Source organism: Vulpes vulpes, chromosome 5 (assembly GCF_048418805.1).
Source record: "Vulpes vulpes isolate BD-2025 chromosome 5, VulVul3, whole genome shotgun sequence".
Lineage (NCBI taxonomy): Eukaryota > Metazoa > Chordata > Mammalia > Carnivora > Canidae > Vulpes > Vulpes vulpes.
In genome coordinates, this window is record NC_132784.1 from 10,137,240 (window position 1) to 10,155,511 (window position 18,272).

An 18,272-nucleotide genomic window follows, 5' to 3' on the forward strand; every position below is an offset into this window, starting at 1 on the left:
CATAAATAAATAAAAATTAAAAAAAAAAAAAAAAAAAAAAAAAAAGTAAGTTTGTCCCAATAATTCCTTTAAATCCTCTAAATCTGGCTTCTGAACACATCATTCCACTGAAGCTCCTTTCTCCACTTCATTCCTTTTACTCCTCTCCCAATGACAGCTGACTATGCTCTTATGATCTTCCACACAATCAATATCACCACCCTCCACCAGAAATGAACTGTATTTTACTCAGGTCTAATATTCATTTCCTCCCTCCACCATATCCATGTACTAAGCATTCCTTCTGCAGTCTCCATGCCACTATTACTCTATAACCTCATCATCTTGTGTTTTGCTACTATACAATCTCCAGATTTTTTTTCCTATGATCAATCAAGGAAACCAACTCTAAATCATGTCTCTTGAGTACTAACAAATCTTAAATGGACTAAATCTTAAATGGACTTAAATGGCAAAAATCCATGAATTTTTTTAAACAGCTCTGAGATATAGTTCACATATTGTATCTTTCACCTATTGAAAGCACAAAATTCAAAGGTATATTCACAGATATGCACAACCATCATAATTTCAGAACATCTTCATACCTCAAAAAGAAGCCTCGTGTCTTTTAGCTATTGCCTCAAGCACCATTCCCACCACCCCTTCAGTCCCTACCTATCTGCCCTTAGCAACCATAAACCACTAATCTCTTTTTTCCTATAGACTTCTTTATTCTGGTCTTTCATATGAATGGAATCATCATATGATATGTGGTCTTTTGTGACTGGCTTCTTTCACCTAGCACAATGTTGTCAAAATACACCCATGCAGTATGTATCAGTACTCCATTTCCTTCATGGCCAAATAATATCCCATTATATGGATATAACACATGTTGTTTATACATTCACCTTTTGAGAAATAGCTAGGGTTTTCTAGCTTTAGGATAGTAAAAATAACACTGTTATGACTACCTGTGCACAAGTTTTTGTCTAAACAATGTCTTCAATTCTCTTGGATATATACCTAAAAGTTGAATTGCTGGGTCAAATGATAATAACTATGTTCAATCACTTGAGGAACTACCAGGCTATATTCCAAAGCAGCTGCACAACTTTATATTCCTGCCAAAAAGTATAAGAGGGTTCAGATTTCTCCACATTCTCACCAATACTTAGTATTATCTGACATTTTTATTTTAACCTTCCTAGTTGATATGTAGTATCTCACTGCAGTTTTAATTTGCATTTCTCTGATGACTAATGATGGCAAGCATCTTCTCATGTACTTATCAACCATTTGTATATCTTATGTGGAGAAGTGTCTATTCAGATCCTTTGCCCATTTTTAAATTGGGTTGTCTTTTTATTATTGTGTTGCAACAATTCTTTATATATTCTAGTCACAAGTACTTATCAAATACATAATCTGCAAATAGTTTTTCCTATTATGTGTGAGAACATTCTCACTTTCTTGATAATGGCCTTTGAGACACAAAAGTTTTTAATTTTGATAAAAGTCCAATTTATTTTTTCTTATTTTGTTATTCATGTTTTTGGTATCATATCTAAAAACTGGTGCCAAATCCAAGGTCATAAAGATTTATCTCTATTTTCTGTTCTAAGAGTTTTATACTCTTAGCTCTTATGTTTAGGTCTTTGATCCATTTTGAGTTAATTTTTGTACATGCATGAGCTAAAGTTCCTACTCATTCTTTTGAATATGGCTATCCCCTTCTCCTAGCACTACTTGTAGAAAAGCCTATTCCCCCCCCCCCCCCCCCCCCCACTGAATGGCTCCGCCACCCTTGTCACAAATCAATTCACCATAACGAAAGCTTCTTGAGGAAGAACAAAGCTGGAGATCTCACAACCCCAGATTTCAAACTATACTACAAAGCTATGTTAATAAAAACAGCATAGTACTGGCACAAAAACAGACACAGATCAATGGCACAGGATAGAGGGCACAGAAACAAATTCACTCCTTACATGGCCAATTAATCTACAATAAAGGAAGCAAAAGTATACACCAGGGAAAAGACAGTCTCTTCAATAAATGACATTGGAAAACTGGACAGCTACATACTAAAAAAAGAAACTGGGCCAGTATCTTACATCATATACAAAAGTCAACTAAACGTGGATTAAAAACCTTACTCTAAGACCTAAAACTGTAAAACTCCCAAAGGAAAATATAAGCAGTAATCTCCTGGACCCTGGCCCTAGCAATACTTTTCCAGATAAGTCTCCTCAGGCAAGGGAAACAAAGCAAAAATAAACTATTAGAACTACATCAAACTAAAAAGCTTTTACACAATGAAGGAAATCATGAACAAAATGAAGAGGCAATCAACTGAATGGGAAAAAGTATTTACAATGATATATCCAATAAGAGGTTAAAATCCAAAATAAAGAACTCATACAACTAAATACTCTAAAAACAAATAATTTAAATCATTCAATTAAAAAATGGGGAGAGGACCTGACTATACATTTTTAACAAAAAAGACATACAAATGGCCAACAACATGTAAAAAGATGCTCAACATTACTCATCACCAGGGAAACATAAACCAAAAACCACAGTGAGGTATCACCTCACACCAATCAGAATGGCTATGATCAAAAAGACAAGAAGTAAGTTCTACTGAGGATGTGGAGAAAAGGGAACCTTCATGCACTGTTGACAGAAATTTAAATCAATGCAGTCACTATGGAAAACAGTAGGAAGGTTCCCCAAAAAATTAAAAACAGAAGTATGATACGATCCAATAATTTCACTGCTATTTACACAAGGAAAACAAAACACTTAATTCAAAAAGATACATGTGCCCGTTTATTGCAGCATTGTTTACAATAGCCAAAATATGAAAACGTAAGGGCCCACCAACAGATGAATCAATAAAGAAAATGTGGTGTATATATACAATGGCATATTACTCAGCCATAAAAAGAAGAATGAAATCTTGCCATCTGCAACAACATGGATAGATCTAGAAGGTGTTAAACTAAGTAAAAGCAGTCAGAGAAAGAAAAATACCATGTGATTTCACTTATGTCAAAATCGAAAAAACAAATGAAAATATACAAAAAAACAAACAGATTCATGAATACAGAGAATAAACTGATTAATTGCCAGAGGGGAGGGAGGTGGGAAGATGGGCCAAATAGATGAAGGGGATTAAGAGGTACAAACTTCCAATTATAAAATAAATGAGTCACAGTGATGAAAAGTACAGCATAGGGATTATGATCAATAATATTATAATAACTTTGTATGGTCAAATGGTTAACTATTTATCATGGTGAGCATTTCATAATGTATATGTAATTGTCCAATCATTGTATTGTACACCTAAACTAATACTGTATGTCAAGTATACTTCAATTAAAATTTTAAAATTAAAAAAAAATTTTTAAACCAGATAAGAACACTACTTTTTTTTTTTTTTTTTTAATTAAAATTAGTAAGCAAGGGCAGCCCCAGTGGCTCAGCGGTTTAGCGCCGCCTTTAGCCCAGGCTGTGATCCTGAAGACCCAGGATCGAGTCCCACGTCAGGCTCCCTGCATGGAGCCTGCTTCTCCCTCTGCCTGTGTCTCTGCCTCTCTCTCTCTGTGACTCTCATGAATGAATGAATGAATAAATAAATAAATCTTAAAAAACAAAATTAGTAAGTACTGAATAGACATTTTCCCAAAGATGTGCAAATGGCAAGTATACATATAAAAAGATGCTCATCGGTAATCATTAGGAAACTACAAATCAAAACTACAAATGAGGCGCAGCGGTTTAGCGCCGCCTGCAGCCCGGGGTCTGATCCTGAACACCCAGGATCAAGTCCCACGTCGGGCTCCCTGCATGGAGCCCGCTTCTCCCTCTGCCTGTGTCTCTGCCTCTCAGTCTCTCTCTCTCTCTGAATAAATAAATTAAAAAAAAAAAAAAAAAAAAAACTACAAATGAGGTATCACTTCACACCCACTAGGACAACTACAATTTTTTAAAAGGAAAATAAATAAATAAATAAACAAACAAACAAACAAACAAACAAATAAATAAATAAAACAGTTGCTATGGAAAACAGTTTGCCAGTTCCACAAAAAATTAAACATAGAATTATCATATGGCCCAGCAATTCCACTCCTACGTATCATACCCCAAAGAATTAAAAACCTGTATTCCAAAAAACACTTGTAAATGAAAATTCATAGCAGCACTATCCACAGATGCTAACAGGTGGACATAACCCAAATGTCCATCAACTGGTGAGTGGATAAACAAATTATGATATATCACACAATGGAACATTATTCAACATAAAAAGGAATGAAGTATTGATAAATGTCATAGTATGGATGAAACCCAAAAACATTAGGCTAAGTGAAAGAAAGGTCACAGATTGGATAATACTCCATTTATATAAAGCATTCAAAACAGGCAAATTCATAGAGAAAGAAAGCCAACTAACAGTTACCAGTGTCTGATGGGAGTTACAGAGTTTCCATTTAGGATGCCAAAAATATCTTAAAACTAAATAGAGGTGATGATTGCACAACACAGCGATTGTGTTGTGCAAAACACCAATGCACTTTTTAAAAACTTTTATTTATTTAAGTAATCTCGGGATCCCTGGGTGGCGCAGCGGTTTAGCACCTGTTTTTGGCCCAGGGCGCGATCCTGGAGACCCAGGATCGAATCCCACGTCGGGCTCCTGGTGCATGGAGCCTGCTTCTCCCTCTGCCTATGTCTCTGCCTCTCTCTCTCTCTCTCTCTCTCTCTCTCTCTCTGTGTGTGACTATCATAAATAATTTTTTTTTAATTTTTATTTAAGTAATCTCTACACCCAACAAGGGTCTCAAACTCATGACCCTGAGATCAACAGTCACACACTCCTCAAACTGACCAGTCAGGTGCATTTTAAAATGGTTAATTAAAAAAAAAAAAAAAAAAAAAGGTTAATTTTCTGGGGTGCCAGAGTGGCACAGTTGGTTAACCGTCTGTCTTTGCCTCAGGTCATGATCCCAGGTTTCCGGGATCAGACTCCATATTGGGCTCCCTGCTCTATGAGGGGCCTGCTTCTCCCTCTCCATCTGCCTGCCACTCCTCCTGCTTGTGAGCACTCTCTGTCAAACAGAAAAATAAAATCTTTAAAAAAAAAATCAGAGGGCAGCCTAGGAGGCTCAGCGGTTTAGCACCACCTTCAGCCCAGGGCACCATCCTGGAGACCTGGGATCGACCATATTGGGCTCCCTGCATGGAGCCTGCTTCTCCTTCTATGTGTCTTTGCCTCTCTCTGTGTCTCTCACGAATAAATAAATAAAATATTTTTAAAAAATAAATTAATTACATAAAATAAAAATAATTAAAAACTTTTTTTAAATCAGAAAGGCCTTAAAGAATAGAAAAAAGTCGGGGGAATCCCTGGATGGCTCAGTGGTTTAGCGCTGCCTTTGGCCCAGGGTGTGATCCTGGAGTCCCGGGATCGAGTCCCACGTTAGGCTCCCTGCATGGGGCCTGCTTCTCCCTCTGCCTGTGTCTCTGCCAATCTCTGTGTGTGTGTCTCTCTCCTGAATAAATAAATAAAATCTTAAAAAAAAAAAAAAAAGAACGGAAAAAAATTCTTTTTTTTTTTATTAAAAAAAAGACACTAGGAAATGTGAATCCCTCTGCCTGTGGAAATTCTCCCTCTGCCTGTGTCTCTGCCAATCTCTGTGTGTGTGTCTCTCTCCTGAATAAATAAATAAAATCTTAAAAAAAAAAAAAAAAGAATGGAAAAAAATTCTTTTTTTTTTATTAAAAAAAAGACACTAGGAAATGTGAATCCTACTACTTTCCTCCTTTTCAGTATTGTTTTGGCTATTTTGAGTCCCTTGTAATTCCATATGACTTTTAAAATTAGCTTGTCAAATTCTAAAACTAAATCAACTGCTACTCTAGTGGGGATTATGCTGAATCTATAGGTTGATTTGGGGTATCCTGTCATCTTTTTTAAGATTTTATTTATTTATTCATTAGAGACATAGAGGCAGAGACATAGGCAGAGAGAGAAGCAGGCTCCTCTGCAGGGAGCCCAATGCGGGACTCAATCCCAGGACCCTGGGATCATGACCTGAGCTGAAGACAGACGCTCAACCACTGAGCCACCCAGTGCCCCTAGGGCTGTCCTGCCAACTTAACAATGTTAAGTCTTCATAAACACAGGATAGCTATAAATGTTATTTATCTAAAAGTATAACTACACATGGACTATATAATTTAGAGCCTTCAGTGTCTACATCAGCAAAGCAGATTTTTTAAATTAACATCAATTGATTAATCAAACACTTTTTATTAACTTAAAACTTGGGAAATACAAAAATAATAAAAGACACCAGATTTAGTATTTACTAAACAATACTAAGCTCAAAAATCAAAGAACTTTACTGTGACATTTCCAAAGAGAAAATTAAAAATGAGATAGTTAGAAATTTCTACCTGATGCTTTTATCATTCACTGAAAGGCATTAGGCATTCTCACTGTATTTAGTTTTTTTAAAAGGGGGAGGGGGGGCCACAAGTAGAAGGTACTTACATCACTTCCCCAGTTTGAAAGAAAGTCGGAAAGAAGAAAATGACCGTTACTACTGGTATATTTTAATTTAAAGTCCAGAGATTTAAATTAAATTACTCTATTTAATCACTGATAATCACTTAAATATTGTCTGAGAAAATCATCTTAGTTCCACAATGGCTTGCTATGATCACTAATGACCTTAATCCTACTGGGAAATGAGTATGTGCTTCATCCAATTTCCAAAATCAATTCTAAATCTTCTTTTGGAATCATACCAGATTGGTTGAGAAGCTACATCAAAAAAAGAGAACTTTCTTTTTAGAAATTAATATTCCTCTGATCTATTTTTTTCTTCTAGTAAATAGTTTAGCTGGCAGGCCAATGCCCATTTTATATCCATGTGAGCATCTAGAATTCGTTTACTAACTCTAGGATTTCACCTGCAGAGCTGAAAAGGCAATTGTTCTAGTTCCACAAAGAGTCAAATTTAAACCTCTTGGCTTTTTCACTGCAATTATCTATATGAGAGTCAGCTCCAAGCACAGGAAACCATTCTATACTAGTCACTAGCCATTTGTTCCACTACTTTAAAAATCTCGTGCTATTTCTCCTCCATACTACACTGCCTTTTTAAAAAGTTCCTTTACCAAGTCTACTTTCCTAGTATCAGCCTCTCCATCAACAACCTCGAGACTTCATACTTTAAACATTAGGTAATAAGAAACTTCTTTCCAGTCTCTTACACAGCAATCTCAAGCTTTTTATCACTTATCTAATGATATTTTAATGGAATAGTACACAAAACTCTTTAAGATATTTATCAGGAAAGAAATGAATATGAAAACTCCTCAAAAAGTACCATATATTGGGGGACGCCTGGGTGACTCAGCAGTTGAGCGTCCGCCTTTGGCCCAGGGTGTCATCCCGGAGTTTCGGGATCGAGTCCCACATCAGGCTCCCTACATGAAGCCTGCTTCTCCCTCTGCCTATGTCTCTGTTCCCTCTCTGTGTCTCTTGTGAATAAATGAAATCTTTAAAAGATGATGAATACATACCCATGATAATGACTTCAAAATACTTCAAGAAATCCTATGTTTAATTTTATCACATTCCATTATTTTTAAAATGTGTAAGGTATACATCTAGTACCTTCTAAATTATTCAATTAATCAGAATATTCATTTAAATAAACTAATTCTTTAATCTCTTACTCTGTGACTTAAAGGTTTCCAGAGTTTATTCAACTGTATACTATAGTAGCATTTAGGCTACCACCTTGCACAAAGACCTTTCTTACTGCATTTTGGGTATATAGGTATATATTAAAAAGAATGTGTAGGGAGGGAAGACTGTGAACATCCAATGACACATCAAATCACACATTTTATAAATTAGTTACATAAATCTCTCTCTTTTTTTTTTTTTTTTTAATTTATGATAGTCACACAGAGAGAGAGAGAGAGGCAGAGACATAGGCAGAGGGAGAAGCAGGCTCCATGCACCGGGAGCCCGACGTGGGATTCGATCCCAGGTCCTCCAGGATCGTGCCCTGGGTCAAAGGCAGGAGCCAAACCGCTGCGTCACCCAGGGATCCCCATAAATCTTTTTTTAAAAAAAAGATTTTATTTATTTAAGAGAGAGAGAGAGAGAGCGCGCGCGCGTGCAAGCATGCACACTTGACTGTATGCTCAGGGAGAGGAGTAGAAGGGAAGGGAAAGGAGGGGGGACAAAATCTCAAGCAGATCCCCTGCACTAACCACAATGCAGAGCTAGATTCCACAACCCAGAGGATCATGACCTGAGAGGAAACCAAGGGTCAGAGGCTTAACCAACTGAACTACCCAGATGCCCCATTACATATTTTTTTGATGCAGAACAAAGCCATTTGGTATTAGTAAAGAACTGAGAAAGAACTGCAACTCCCACAAACCATATAGCTACCTCCCTTGCCCCTCAAAAAGTCGTAAGTTAACTCCTTTCAAATATATCAGATTGTTTCACATTGTTAGCTAGAATTATCATTCATAACTGCAAAAAGAGACCACCAAAAATTGTAATAAAATCACAACATCCTGTCTTGATATAAAGATTACCGTGTATAAAAAACTACCCTTGGAAGCTACTTTAGGAGCAAAGGGATAAACAGAGCTGAGGAGTATGAAGTCCTTTTTACTTCATTTTATTAAATTTTCTGCAAGTACAGTAAACTGTTGAAGAAGTATTTGTTTTGAAGAAATTGAGAAGTATTTTGAAAATTACAAAAAAGCAGAATTAAAAGTCTTGTAGTATACATATATCATTATCATTCCCAAAGATCCTCATTGCTTTAATAACTGCTCAACAAGGATTGTGAGAAATCCAGTAGAGTACCCTACATATTGTGATCATAAGAACACACTGCCCTATCAATAAATAACTGACCTATCATCTAAATATTTTAGGTAACTTCCACTAATCCCAGAGAAATACAATCATATTGGGTATCTAAGGTTACCGGATCCATGTACCTCAACTAAGGTGCCTGATCCATACTAACCCGTATTACCTAATTTGCCCAGAAGTTACCAGTAGAAAGTTCAAATGAAAGCGGTCTCACATAAAATCTGCAAAAGGTCAGCAGGACCTACATACCGGCAAGTCCACACTAACATCAGTACCATCCAAAAGAGAAACCCGACATGTGATGATGGACTTAGAGTCTCCAGCTGCAGGAATGTGTGTGGCAGCTCGTTGAGCTTCTCGGAGTCGTTCCTTCTCAGCATGTTTACGCATTGACCGACGCCCAAGTGTTCTACGGAAGAAGCTCAGCATTTTTGTCACTGTAAAACAGAGAAAAGAGTATCAGCATACTCCCAACAATGTGCAGTCAGACAAAATAGGATTTAGTAAAATCCTATGGGCGTTATGGACATACTATTAAAAAAGGCTCCTGATCAAGGAAATTTGAAAAAATTAAAACTAGCTACTTTAATTCAAAGTTTTTGAAGACTTTTATATAAAATAGAGCTATGACTTACAGCATTTCTATACCTACTGGTCTATCTTATTAAGAAGCTGATAGGAGGGCAACCTGGGTGGCTCAGCGGTTTAGCGCCGCCTTCAGCCCGGGGCGTGGTCCTGAAGACCCAGGTCGTTGGGCTCTCTGCATGGTCTCCCTCTGCCTGTGTCTCTGCCTCTCTCTGTGTCTCTCATGGATAAATAAATAAAATCTTAAAAAAAAAAAAAAAAAGTAGCAGCAGCAGCTGATACTTGATCTTTTATGAAATGTTCATAAAAGAACATTTATGAAGCTTATTAGGTCTTCTAGGTCAATGAATTGTATGTACAATTGCTATATTATCTCTCCAAATGTTAGGAAACAATCCACACACTAATATTTCCTTTGATGATCATAACAATCTTAAGAAGTTCTATTTCTTTTCTGAGCAATCAGAATAAAAATACAAAAACAGGGGTGCCTGGCTGGCTCAGTGGGTAAAGCATGCGACTCTTGATCTCAGCATTGTAGTTCAAGCCTCACATTGGGTGTAGAGATTACTTAAAAATAAAATCTTAAAAAATAAATAAATAATCACCTATTTCAGCTAAAATACAATTCAAATATTATGTTTTTATCAAATATTCTATTACTTAATGATTTTAAATTGCTACTTAATAGAATCAATTCTTTATAACATTAAATTATTTTAAAGCCACTTCTTTTGTGAAGACACAATTCCTTATTAAGAATGTTATGGTTAAGCAAAATAATTAAATCAGGTTTAGTAATTTTAAAAATATAGCAAACACAAAATGGTAACACCATAAAAAGTTTAATTTATGCAAATAAGTGAGAAAAATTAAAGACAATTATTAATTCCAGAGAAAACAAATAGTTGAGCAGAAAAGGGAAAGTAATCACAGTATACTACGTGACTTAGCTAATTAAATATTCATAATACTATAAAACTAAATACTTTAAGCATAATTATAAAGTAACTATAAAAGGAGGTATATAGGGCAGCCCCGGTGGCCCAGTGGTTTAGCGCCGCCTTCGGCCCCGGGTGTGATCCTGGAGACCCGGAATCGAGTCCCCCATCGGGCTCCCTACATGGAGCCTGCTTCTCTCTCTGCCTGTGTCTCTGCCTCTCTCTCTCTCTCTATCATGAATAAATAAATAAAAATCTTGTTGGAATTCAACTAATTACCGAAACCAAAAATTAAGAAGTGACAATAAAAGCATGTTACTTAAAATGTGAAAGTGTCTTCAGAGAACAGAACTTAGTAATGTGCTATTTTTCAAAGTCTTCAGATTAGATGACTCGACTAGACAGATTTATAAACCTGATTAAAATAAAAGCTAATTTAAAAATAAATATAAATAAATAAAAATAAACACCAGCACATTAAAAAATAAGTGCTTATAAATTGAAGATTATCATATACATATCACACATGTGGATATTACAAGTATGGATATTCCCATATAATTGAGTAAATTGGCAAAGTCATGAGACCTGTCATTTATGTTCATCTACCTAAATCCCAAGAAAATACAATTTTAGATAGCTTTTCAGTTTACAAAGCACTCATATATAACATCTGGCTGCAGTCTCTTTCTCTTCAAGTTTCCCTTTAAACATTACTTAATTTGTACTTTGCTACCTATTTTCATTTCAGCTGCCTAAGACAGGTACTTGTTATCCCACATGAGGAAACATGTGTCAGAGACTCCCTATTTTTAACTCAACTCTACCTATATCTCCCCCAAGAAATGTTCTCTGATAACCCAAAGAGTTAGTCGCTCCCATCATCACACTTCCACTGAAACCTGAAAATCTTTTACTATTTAACTAATCAGAATTTATTTATTTAGGAACACCTGGGTGGCTCAGCAGGCAGGCATCTGCCTTTGGCTCAGGGCGTGATCCCAGGTCCGGGGATGGAGTCCTGCATCGGGCTCCCTGCGAGGAGCCTCCTTCTCCCTCTGCCTATGTTTCTGCCTCTCTCTCATGAATAAATACATAAAATCTTTTTTTAAAAGTTTTATTTATTTACATGTCTTTCTCATTTATCGTAAGCTCCTGAAGACACAATTCCTTTTTTGAATAGCCAGCCAGACATCCTCATCCTCAAGTACAACAAATGATTAGGAAATAATCTTACTTTCTCCTCAGAAAACATCCCCAAAATATTCTTATTTTAATGAGTAAACTTAAGGATTCAATAAATGAAACCATTGGCCAAGTCCATTATTTAGTAAATAATGAAGACAGGGGCTCAAACTCTGATTGTTCTGATTACAAATCTTGGTCCCTCCACATCACAGAACCATTAATGTAAAACCTGTACTTCAGAGATAAGAAATTACCAAAGATCATAGCTTTTTTCTGAATGAAAATACTAGCACAAAACATACACAATAAATTTATTTTTTTAAAACTTACTTCAGCTTATTCAACAAATTGCAAGGGTAAAAAAAAGATGCGAAGAAAACTACAGATTAAAGGACTTAAAGGGGGATCTGGGTGGCCTAGAGGCTGAGCATCTACCTTTGGCTCAGGTCATGATTGCGGGGTTCTGGGATCAAGTCCCGCATCAGGCTCCCCATAAAGAGCTTGCTTCTCCCTCTGCCAAGGTCTCTGCCTCTCTCTGTGCCTCTCATGAATAAATAAAATCTTTTTAAAATTTTTAAAAAATAAATAAAACAGACTTAAAATACATATCCATCAATCACAACGCACCTACCTTAGATCCTAATTCAAATAAACTTTTTTTTTTTTTAAGGTGGTTGATGTTATCATTGGGGGAAACTAGGTGAAAGGTATATGGGAACTCTAGTACTGTAACTTCCCACAAAAGTCCAAAACTATTTCAAAATATAAAAATTTTAAAATCACACATTTGTAGGGACATCTGGGTGGAGTTGGTTGAGCAGCCAACTATTGGTTTCAGCTCGGGTCATGATCTTGAGGTCCTGGGATCAAGCCCTGCTTCAGGCTCTGCACTCACTCAGAGTCTGCTTGGGATTCTCTCCCTCTCTCTCTCCCTCTGCCCTCCTATTCATGCTCTCTCTCTCTCTCTAAAATAAAGAAATATATATATTTTTAAAGTCACACATTTGTTGTTGCACATATAATGTATAAGTCTTTTTTTTTTTCCAAACAAAAGCAATGATTTATTGGTAATGGCAATGAATGGAATATTGACAGTCTCTGATGAGAATCAAGCAATTATCCAGGAGCTGTAGATCTGATTGCATTATGGTCTTCCAGTGTCTTTTGTACCTTAGTGGCTTTCTCCTTTTTTGCCAACTACTCATTTGAAGTCATTCATATTGGTTGCCTGGACTGGAGTACCAATAAAAGTAAAATAAGAAATTCTTATTTCTTCACCTTGATTGGACTGAACAAATATAGTTACACTGTTAACATTCTGAAACTTAACATAACGAAGTGGGACAATGCCATCTTCTTTAATATCATCCTCTGTTAGTTCCAGAGCTTGAGTTGGTTCACTTCTTTCCGCTTCTTCAAAATCCATAGATTGGGGTAGACTGATAAAAATTTTTACATATTTAGGACCCTGACCATTATCAGGCCCTTGAAATTTCATTGAATAAAGCTTAACAGGCTGATTAAATGCCAGAGTAAGAAGTAGCTGTTCATCACAATCAGATTCCAAGAAGGTCATATCTTTTCGTAAACAGTTGTCAAATCCATGCTCATCACTTTCATTAAGGCATTTGATGCCAGTTGATAGGTACCTAAGTGTCTCAGTTGGTTAAGCTTCCCACTCTTGATTTTGGCTCAGGTCATGATCTAGAGATTGTGAGATCCAGCCCCACATCTGCTCTGTGGGCATGGAACCTGCCTAGGAGTCTCTCTCTCCCTCTCTCACCCCACTCATTTTTTTTTTTAAGACTTTATCTATTTATTCATGAGAGACACAGAGAGAGAGAGAGAGAGGCAGAGACACAGGCAGAGGGAGAAGCAAGCTCCATGCAGGGAGCCCGATGTGGGACTTGATCTGGGGTCTCCAGGATCAGGCCCTGGGCTGAAGGTGGCACTAAACCGCTGATCCACCCGGGCTGCCCCCAACTCATGTTCTATCTCTGTCTCTCTCTCTTCCTCTCAAAAAAACAAAACAAAACAAAACAAAATGATAAAATGTAAACTAGATGCATTTATAAACATGATGAAAATAAAAGCTGAAATACAGGAATAATACCAACATATGAAAAATTCAGTTGCTATATTTACAAGTATGCATATCCCTATGTAATCAGGTAAACTAGCAAAGCCACGACAATTGTCATTTGAACTTCCTAAGGACATACAGGCACACATTTGAACACTGTATTGTTTATGATAATCAAGGAATTACTGCCATTTTTCTTTTAGATATAATAGTAGTATTAAAGATATGTTTCCAAAAAATTAGGTGCTCCTGTAAGTACCCTTAGACTTTTCTTTACAACATCCCCACTGCTACTTCCTCTGCCTGTGTCTCTGCCTCTCTCTGTGAGTCTAAATTAGGTGCTCCTGTAAGTACCCTTAGACTTTTCTTTACAACATCCCCACTGCTACTTCCTCTGCCTGTGTCTCTGCCTCTCTCTGTGTCTCTCACAAATAAATAAAATCTTTACAAAAAAAAAAAAAAAAAAGCCAGTGTTAAAAAGTATATAGGAAAAACAGTCACACTCATACACTTTTTTTTAAAGATTTTATTCACTTATTCACGAGACAGAGAAAGAGGCAAAGGCAGAGGAAGAAGCAGGCTCCCTGCAGAGCAAGGAGCCCAATGCGAGACTTGACCCCAGGACCTTCGTATCACGATCTGAGCTTAAGGCAGACACTCAACCACTGAGCCACCCAGGTGCCTCCTACACTGTCCTCTTTGGAGGATCTGACCACATTGTCAAAAATGTTAACATGCATACAGTGTTAGTAAATTTACTTCCGGTAGGATACCCTAAGAAATAGGATGTGATCCAAGTCGCAGAAATAAGGATTTTCAGGGTATACCTGACTTAAAATTGTAAATATGCCCACCAATATGCAACTGGTTAAACAAATTATGGTATATCAACTAGTATACGACACAGCTGTTTTTTTTTTTTTTTTTGACACAGCTGTTTTTTAAATACAATTGACTTAGACACAGACAAAATTTCTAAGTGAAAAATGAAATCAGAGAAAAGTGGGTAAGGGTTTTTGTTTTTGTTTTTGTTTTTTTAAGATTTTTGTATTTATTCATGACAGAGAGGAGGCAGAGACATAGGCAAAGGAAGCAGGCTCCTTGCAGGGAGCCCAATGCAGGACTTGATCCCAGGACCCCGGGATCACCAAGGCATCCTGAAAAGTGGTAAGTTTTATCCTACTCTAGGGTGGGATACTTAGCATATGCACAAAAGGACTAAGACATGCAAACTGTTAAATGGGTTTATCTCTGGAGCAGGTCATGTGGAGGTACTGAAGTCCTCTATAATAAGAATATATGAATCTGTCAAGAGTTTTTAAAAACTGTTAAGGGACAGCTAGATGGTTCAGTCAAGTGAGCATCTGACTCCTGATTTCCGCTCAGGTCTTGATATCAGGGTCATGAGTTAAGCTCCATGTTGAGCTCCACCTTCAATGTGGAGTCTATTAAAAAAAAATTGTTAAGAGAAAAAAAGGTTTTGGGGCACTTGGGTGGCTCAGTGGCTGAGCGTCTGCCTTTGGCTCAGGTCGTGATCCCAGGATCTTGGGATGGAGTACGGTACTGCGCTCCCCACGGGGAGCCTGCTTCTCCCTCTGCGTGTGTCTCTGCTTCTGTGTCTCTCCTGAATAAATAAAATCTTTAAAAAAAATAAGTTTTCCCATATTCACTCTCTTTCCATCCCCACTGCTACTTCCATTCTAAACGCTACAGCAGTGCATTTTTAGCAACCACAAATCTGATCCCAACTTAAAAATCTTTAATGGTCTTTCAGGCAGCCCACTCTGCTCTAGTATCCCTTCTGCCCAATTCAACAATTCCTTTTAAATGTGGGCTTTTTTTTTTTTTTTTTTGGTTTTGGCTGTTCCATCTTTCCGGAATGCTCTCTTTCTACTTCACCTCTCTCCCATTTCTTCAGAAAAGCATTCCGTGACTCCTGAGTCTAAATTAGGTGCTCCTGTAAGTACCCTTAGACTTTTCTTTACAACATTTACCAAAACTGTAATTAAATACCCAATTGTTTAATTATGTTTTTTACTGGGTACTTCCCCAGTAAGACTCAAGAATCTGGTCTGACTCATTCAGCAAGATGACCCAGCTAGCACAGCAATCAGCCTATTAGGCACTCAATAAGGAACTTGTCTGACACTAAAATGATACAGTGGGATTCTCGAGAGTAGGTTTACATGTTTGTTTTTTTAATGCTGGTTTTTTAATCTGAGATTTTTCATTTTTCTCTGTAAAGGAAGCTATTCTTTACGATCATAAAAATGTAAACTGAAGTAAACCATTTACACCTAAATTAACTGAAGGTTTTTAAAGATATTTATCTAAAATTCAAATTTGCCATGAAATGTGTATACTCTCGCATACACACTTCTAAGTGGTGGCCACATTCTCTGGTGGGCAAATGCCTTTTGATAAAGCAATATACCAATACACAGCAAGTGTCCTAGATATTGATATCTTTGGTCCCACTAATGCCAACACAGAAAACGTCTGCAAGAGAGTAATTCAACAGAAGTAACACATATCATTTTCTAATGAAGTTTACTATAAAAAGAAGAAAACGCCGGACGCCTGGCTGGCTCGGTGGTTGAGCAGCTCCCTTCGGCTCAGGGCGCGATCCCGGCCGGGGTCCTGGGATCCCGGGGTCCTGGGACCGAGGCCCCCCGCATCCGGCTCCCCGCAGGGAGCCTTTTCTCCCTCCCTGTCTCCGTCTCTGCCTCTCTCTCTCTCTCTCTGTCTCTCGTGAATAAATAAAATAAAAAGAAGGGGAAAAAGAAAAGAAAACCCTGCAAACTAGCTTATGTGTACGAATAATCCATTATGTTAAGAGGGTTCAGCAATGTTTTAGCAATATCAGAAATGGAGTTACGGGTCATTTTACCGCTAATTCTTAAAAAAATAAAATAAAAAAAAACTGCTATTAATTTTAAAATGTTGTCAAACATGGAGGATCCCTGGGTGGCTCCGCGGCTTGGCGCCTGCCTTTGCCTCAGGGCGTGATCCTGGAGCCCCAGGATCGAGTCCCACGTCGGGCTCCCTGCATGGAGCCTGCTTCTCCCTCTGCCTGTGTCTCTGGCTGCCGCGCTCTAGGTCTCTCATGAATAAATAAATAAAATCTTTTTTTAAAAATTAATAAATAATAAATAAATAAAATGTTGTCAAACAGCTTCAAAGCCTTGGGTCTTCTCGCCCTTAGCTAAAATTCGAGAGACTCCGCCCCACAAAGCCAGAGACGGGCACGACTGCTGTCACCCACCCTGACACGCCGGCGCCGCGGGGGAGGGGCGGGGGTCCGGGGGTCCTGGGGTCCGGTCCCGCCGCGGCTGGGAACACACCTGCCTCCCACAGCTTCCAAGCCGCTCAGGTCCCGGCCCCGCGCTAACCGAGCCCCGGAGCCCCTCCGGGTTTCTACGACGCTGACACCAAGTCACGGTGGGTTTTTCCCCTTGAGCCACCACATGCCCGTCGCCGGCCGCTCTAAGGCGAGACCTGTTGAGAAGGGCGACCCCCGGCCGCCCCGGAGGCAGCCAGCGCCGCGACTGGGCAGGGGCCGGGGCCGGGGTCGGGTCGGGGTCGGGTCGGGGTCCGGCCGGGACACATTAACCCGCCTCGGCCCCCGCCCGCGCCCCCGCCCCCGCCCCCGCTCCCGCTCCCGCCGCCGGGGACCGCCCGGAGCTCAGCCGCCCGGCCCCATTGGCCGCCGCCGCCCCTCCCCTCCCGGCAGGTTTAATATTTGGCCGGCGGGGGCCGCGGCGTCCCGGAGCGAGGCCGCGAGAGCGGGGCCCCGGCGCGAACCAGGACCGGTCCCCGGGGCGCTGAGGCGAAACGCGGCGTGGGCCGAACCGATGTGGGCAGTGCAGCCGGGGCCGCTGGGCCTCGCGCTCACCTGGGCTGGCGACCGAAGCGCGCGGGCGAAGGCGGCGCGGAAAGCCGGCGGCGCGGGGGCGCGGGTCCCGGGTCCCGAGTCCCGAGCGAGCCCGGGGAGGGGGCGGCTCCTCGGCGGGCGCCGAGAAATGGCGGCCTGAGGCGCACGCCCACCCGGCGCTAATCCTCCGAAGGACCCCAGCCGGCCGCCGGCCCGCCCCTTAAAGCTCCCTCCAGGCTCCGCCCCCGGGAGGCGGGGCGCTCTGCTCTTAAATGGGCAATGACACCGCCCCGGAAATCGCCCGGCGGAGCGAGACCCGGCTTAAACCGGCGATGCCAGGCCCCGCAGAAGCGGCAACCAGCGCTGGCGGCCCGCGCCCCGGGCTGGTTTAAAGGGGCGCTGCCGAAATCCAGCCCGGCGCCCCGACTCCTCCTCGCAAGGGGGTGCAGGCCCGCAGAAAGCCCGCAGGTCCGTGCCGCCCCGAGGCAGCGCAGCGCCTGCCGAGCCCGGCGTCAGGTGCGGCTAGATCCGTCCATCCGTTCGTTCCAGAAATCTATTCTTTCAGCAAATCCTTGCTGCCCCGCTGTCAGAGGACCTTTCCTTGCAGTGGGGAGAAGGACGGTAACAAATACGTACCAATGGGATCCCTGGGTGGCGCAGCGGTTTGGCGCCTGCCTTTGGCCC

At 40.0% G+C, this 18,272-nt stretch overlaps 1 protein-coding gene across 11 annotated transcripts in view; it reads right to left on the reverse strand.

Annotated features, from left to right (window-relative positions):
- The window catches only part of EPB41L5 (erythrocyte membrane protein band 4.1 like 5), a 139,425-nt gene extending 121,590 nt beyond the window's left edge, over positions 1 to 17,835 (reverse strand). For all 11 annotated transcript variants that reach the window (XM_072757551.1, XM_072757548.1, XM_072757547.1 and 8 more), the window contains exons 1-2: positions 17,610 to 17,835; positions 9,167 to 9,354 (exon numbers count right to left, since the gene is read on the reverse strand). In XM_072757551.1, coding sequence (XP_072613652.1) covers positions 9,167 to 9,346 — 180 coding nt within the window. In that variant the 5' untranslated portion in view covers positions 9,347 to 9,354; positions 17,610 to 17,835. The remainder of the gene's footprint in view (positions 1 to 9,166; positions 9,355 to 17,609) is intronic.
- Between the last annotated feature and the right edge of the window lie 437 nt (positions 17,836 to 18,272).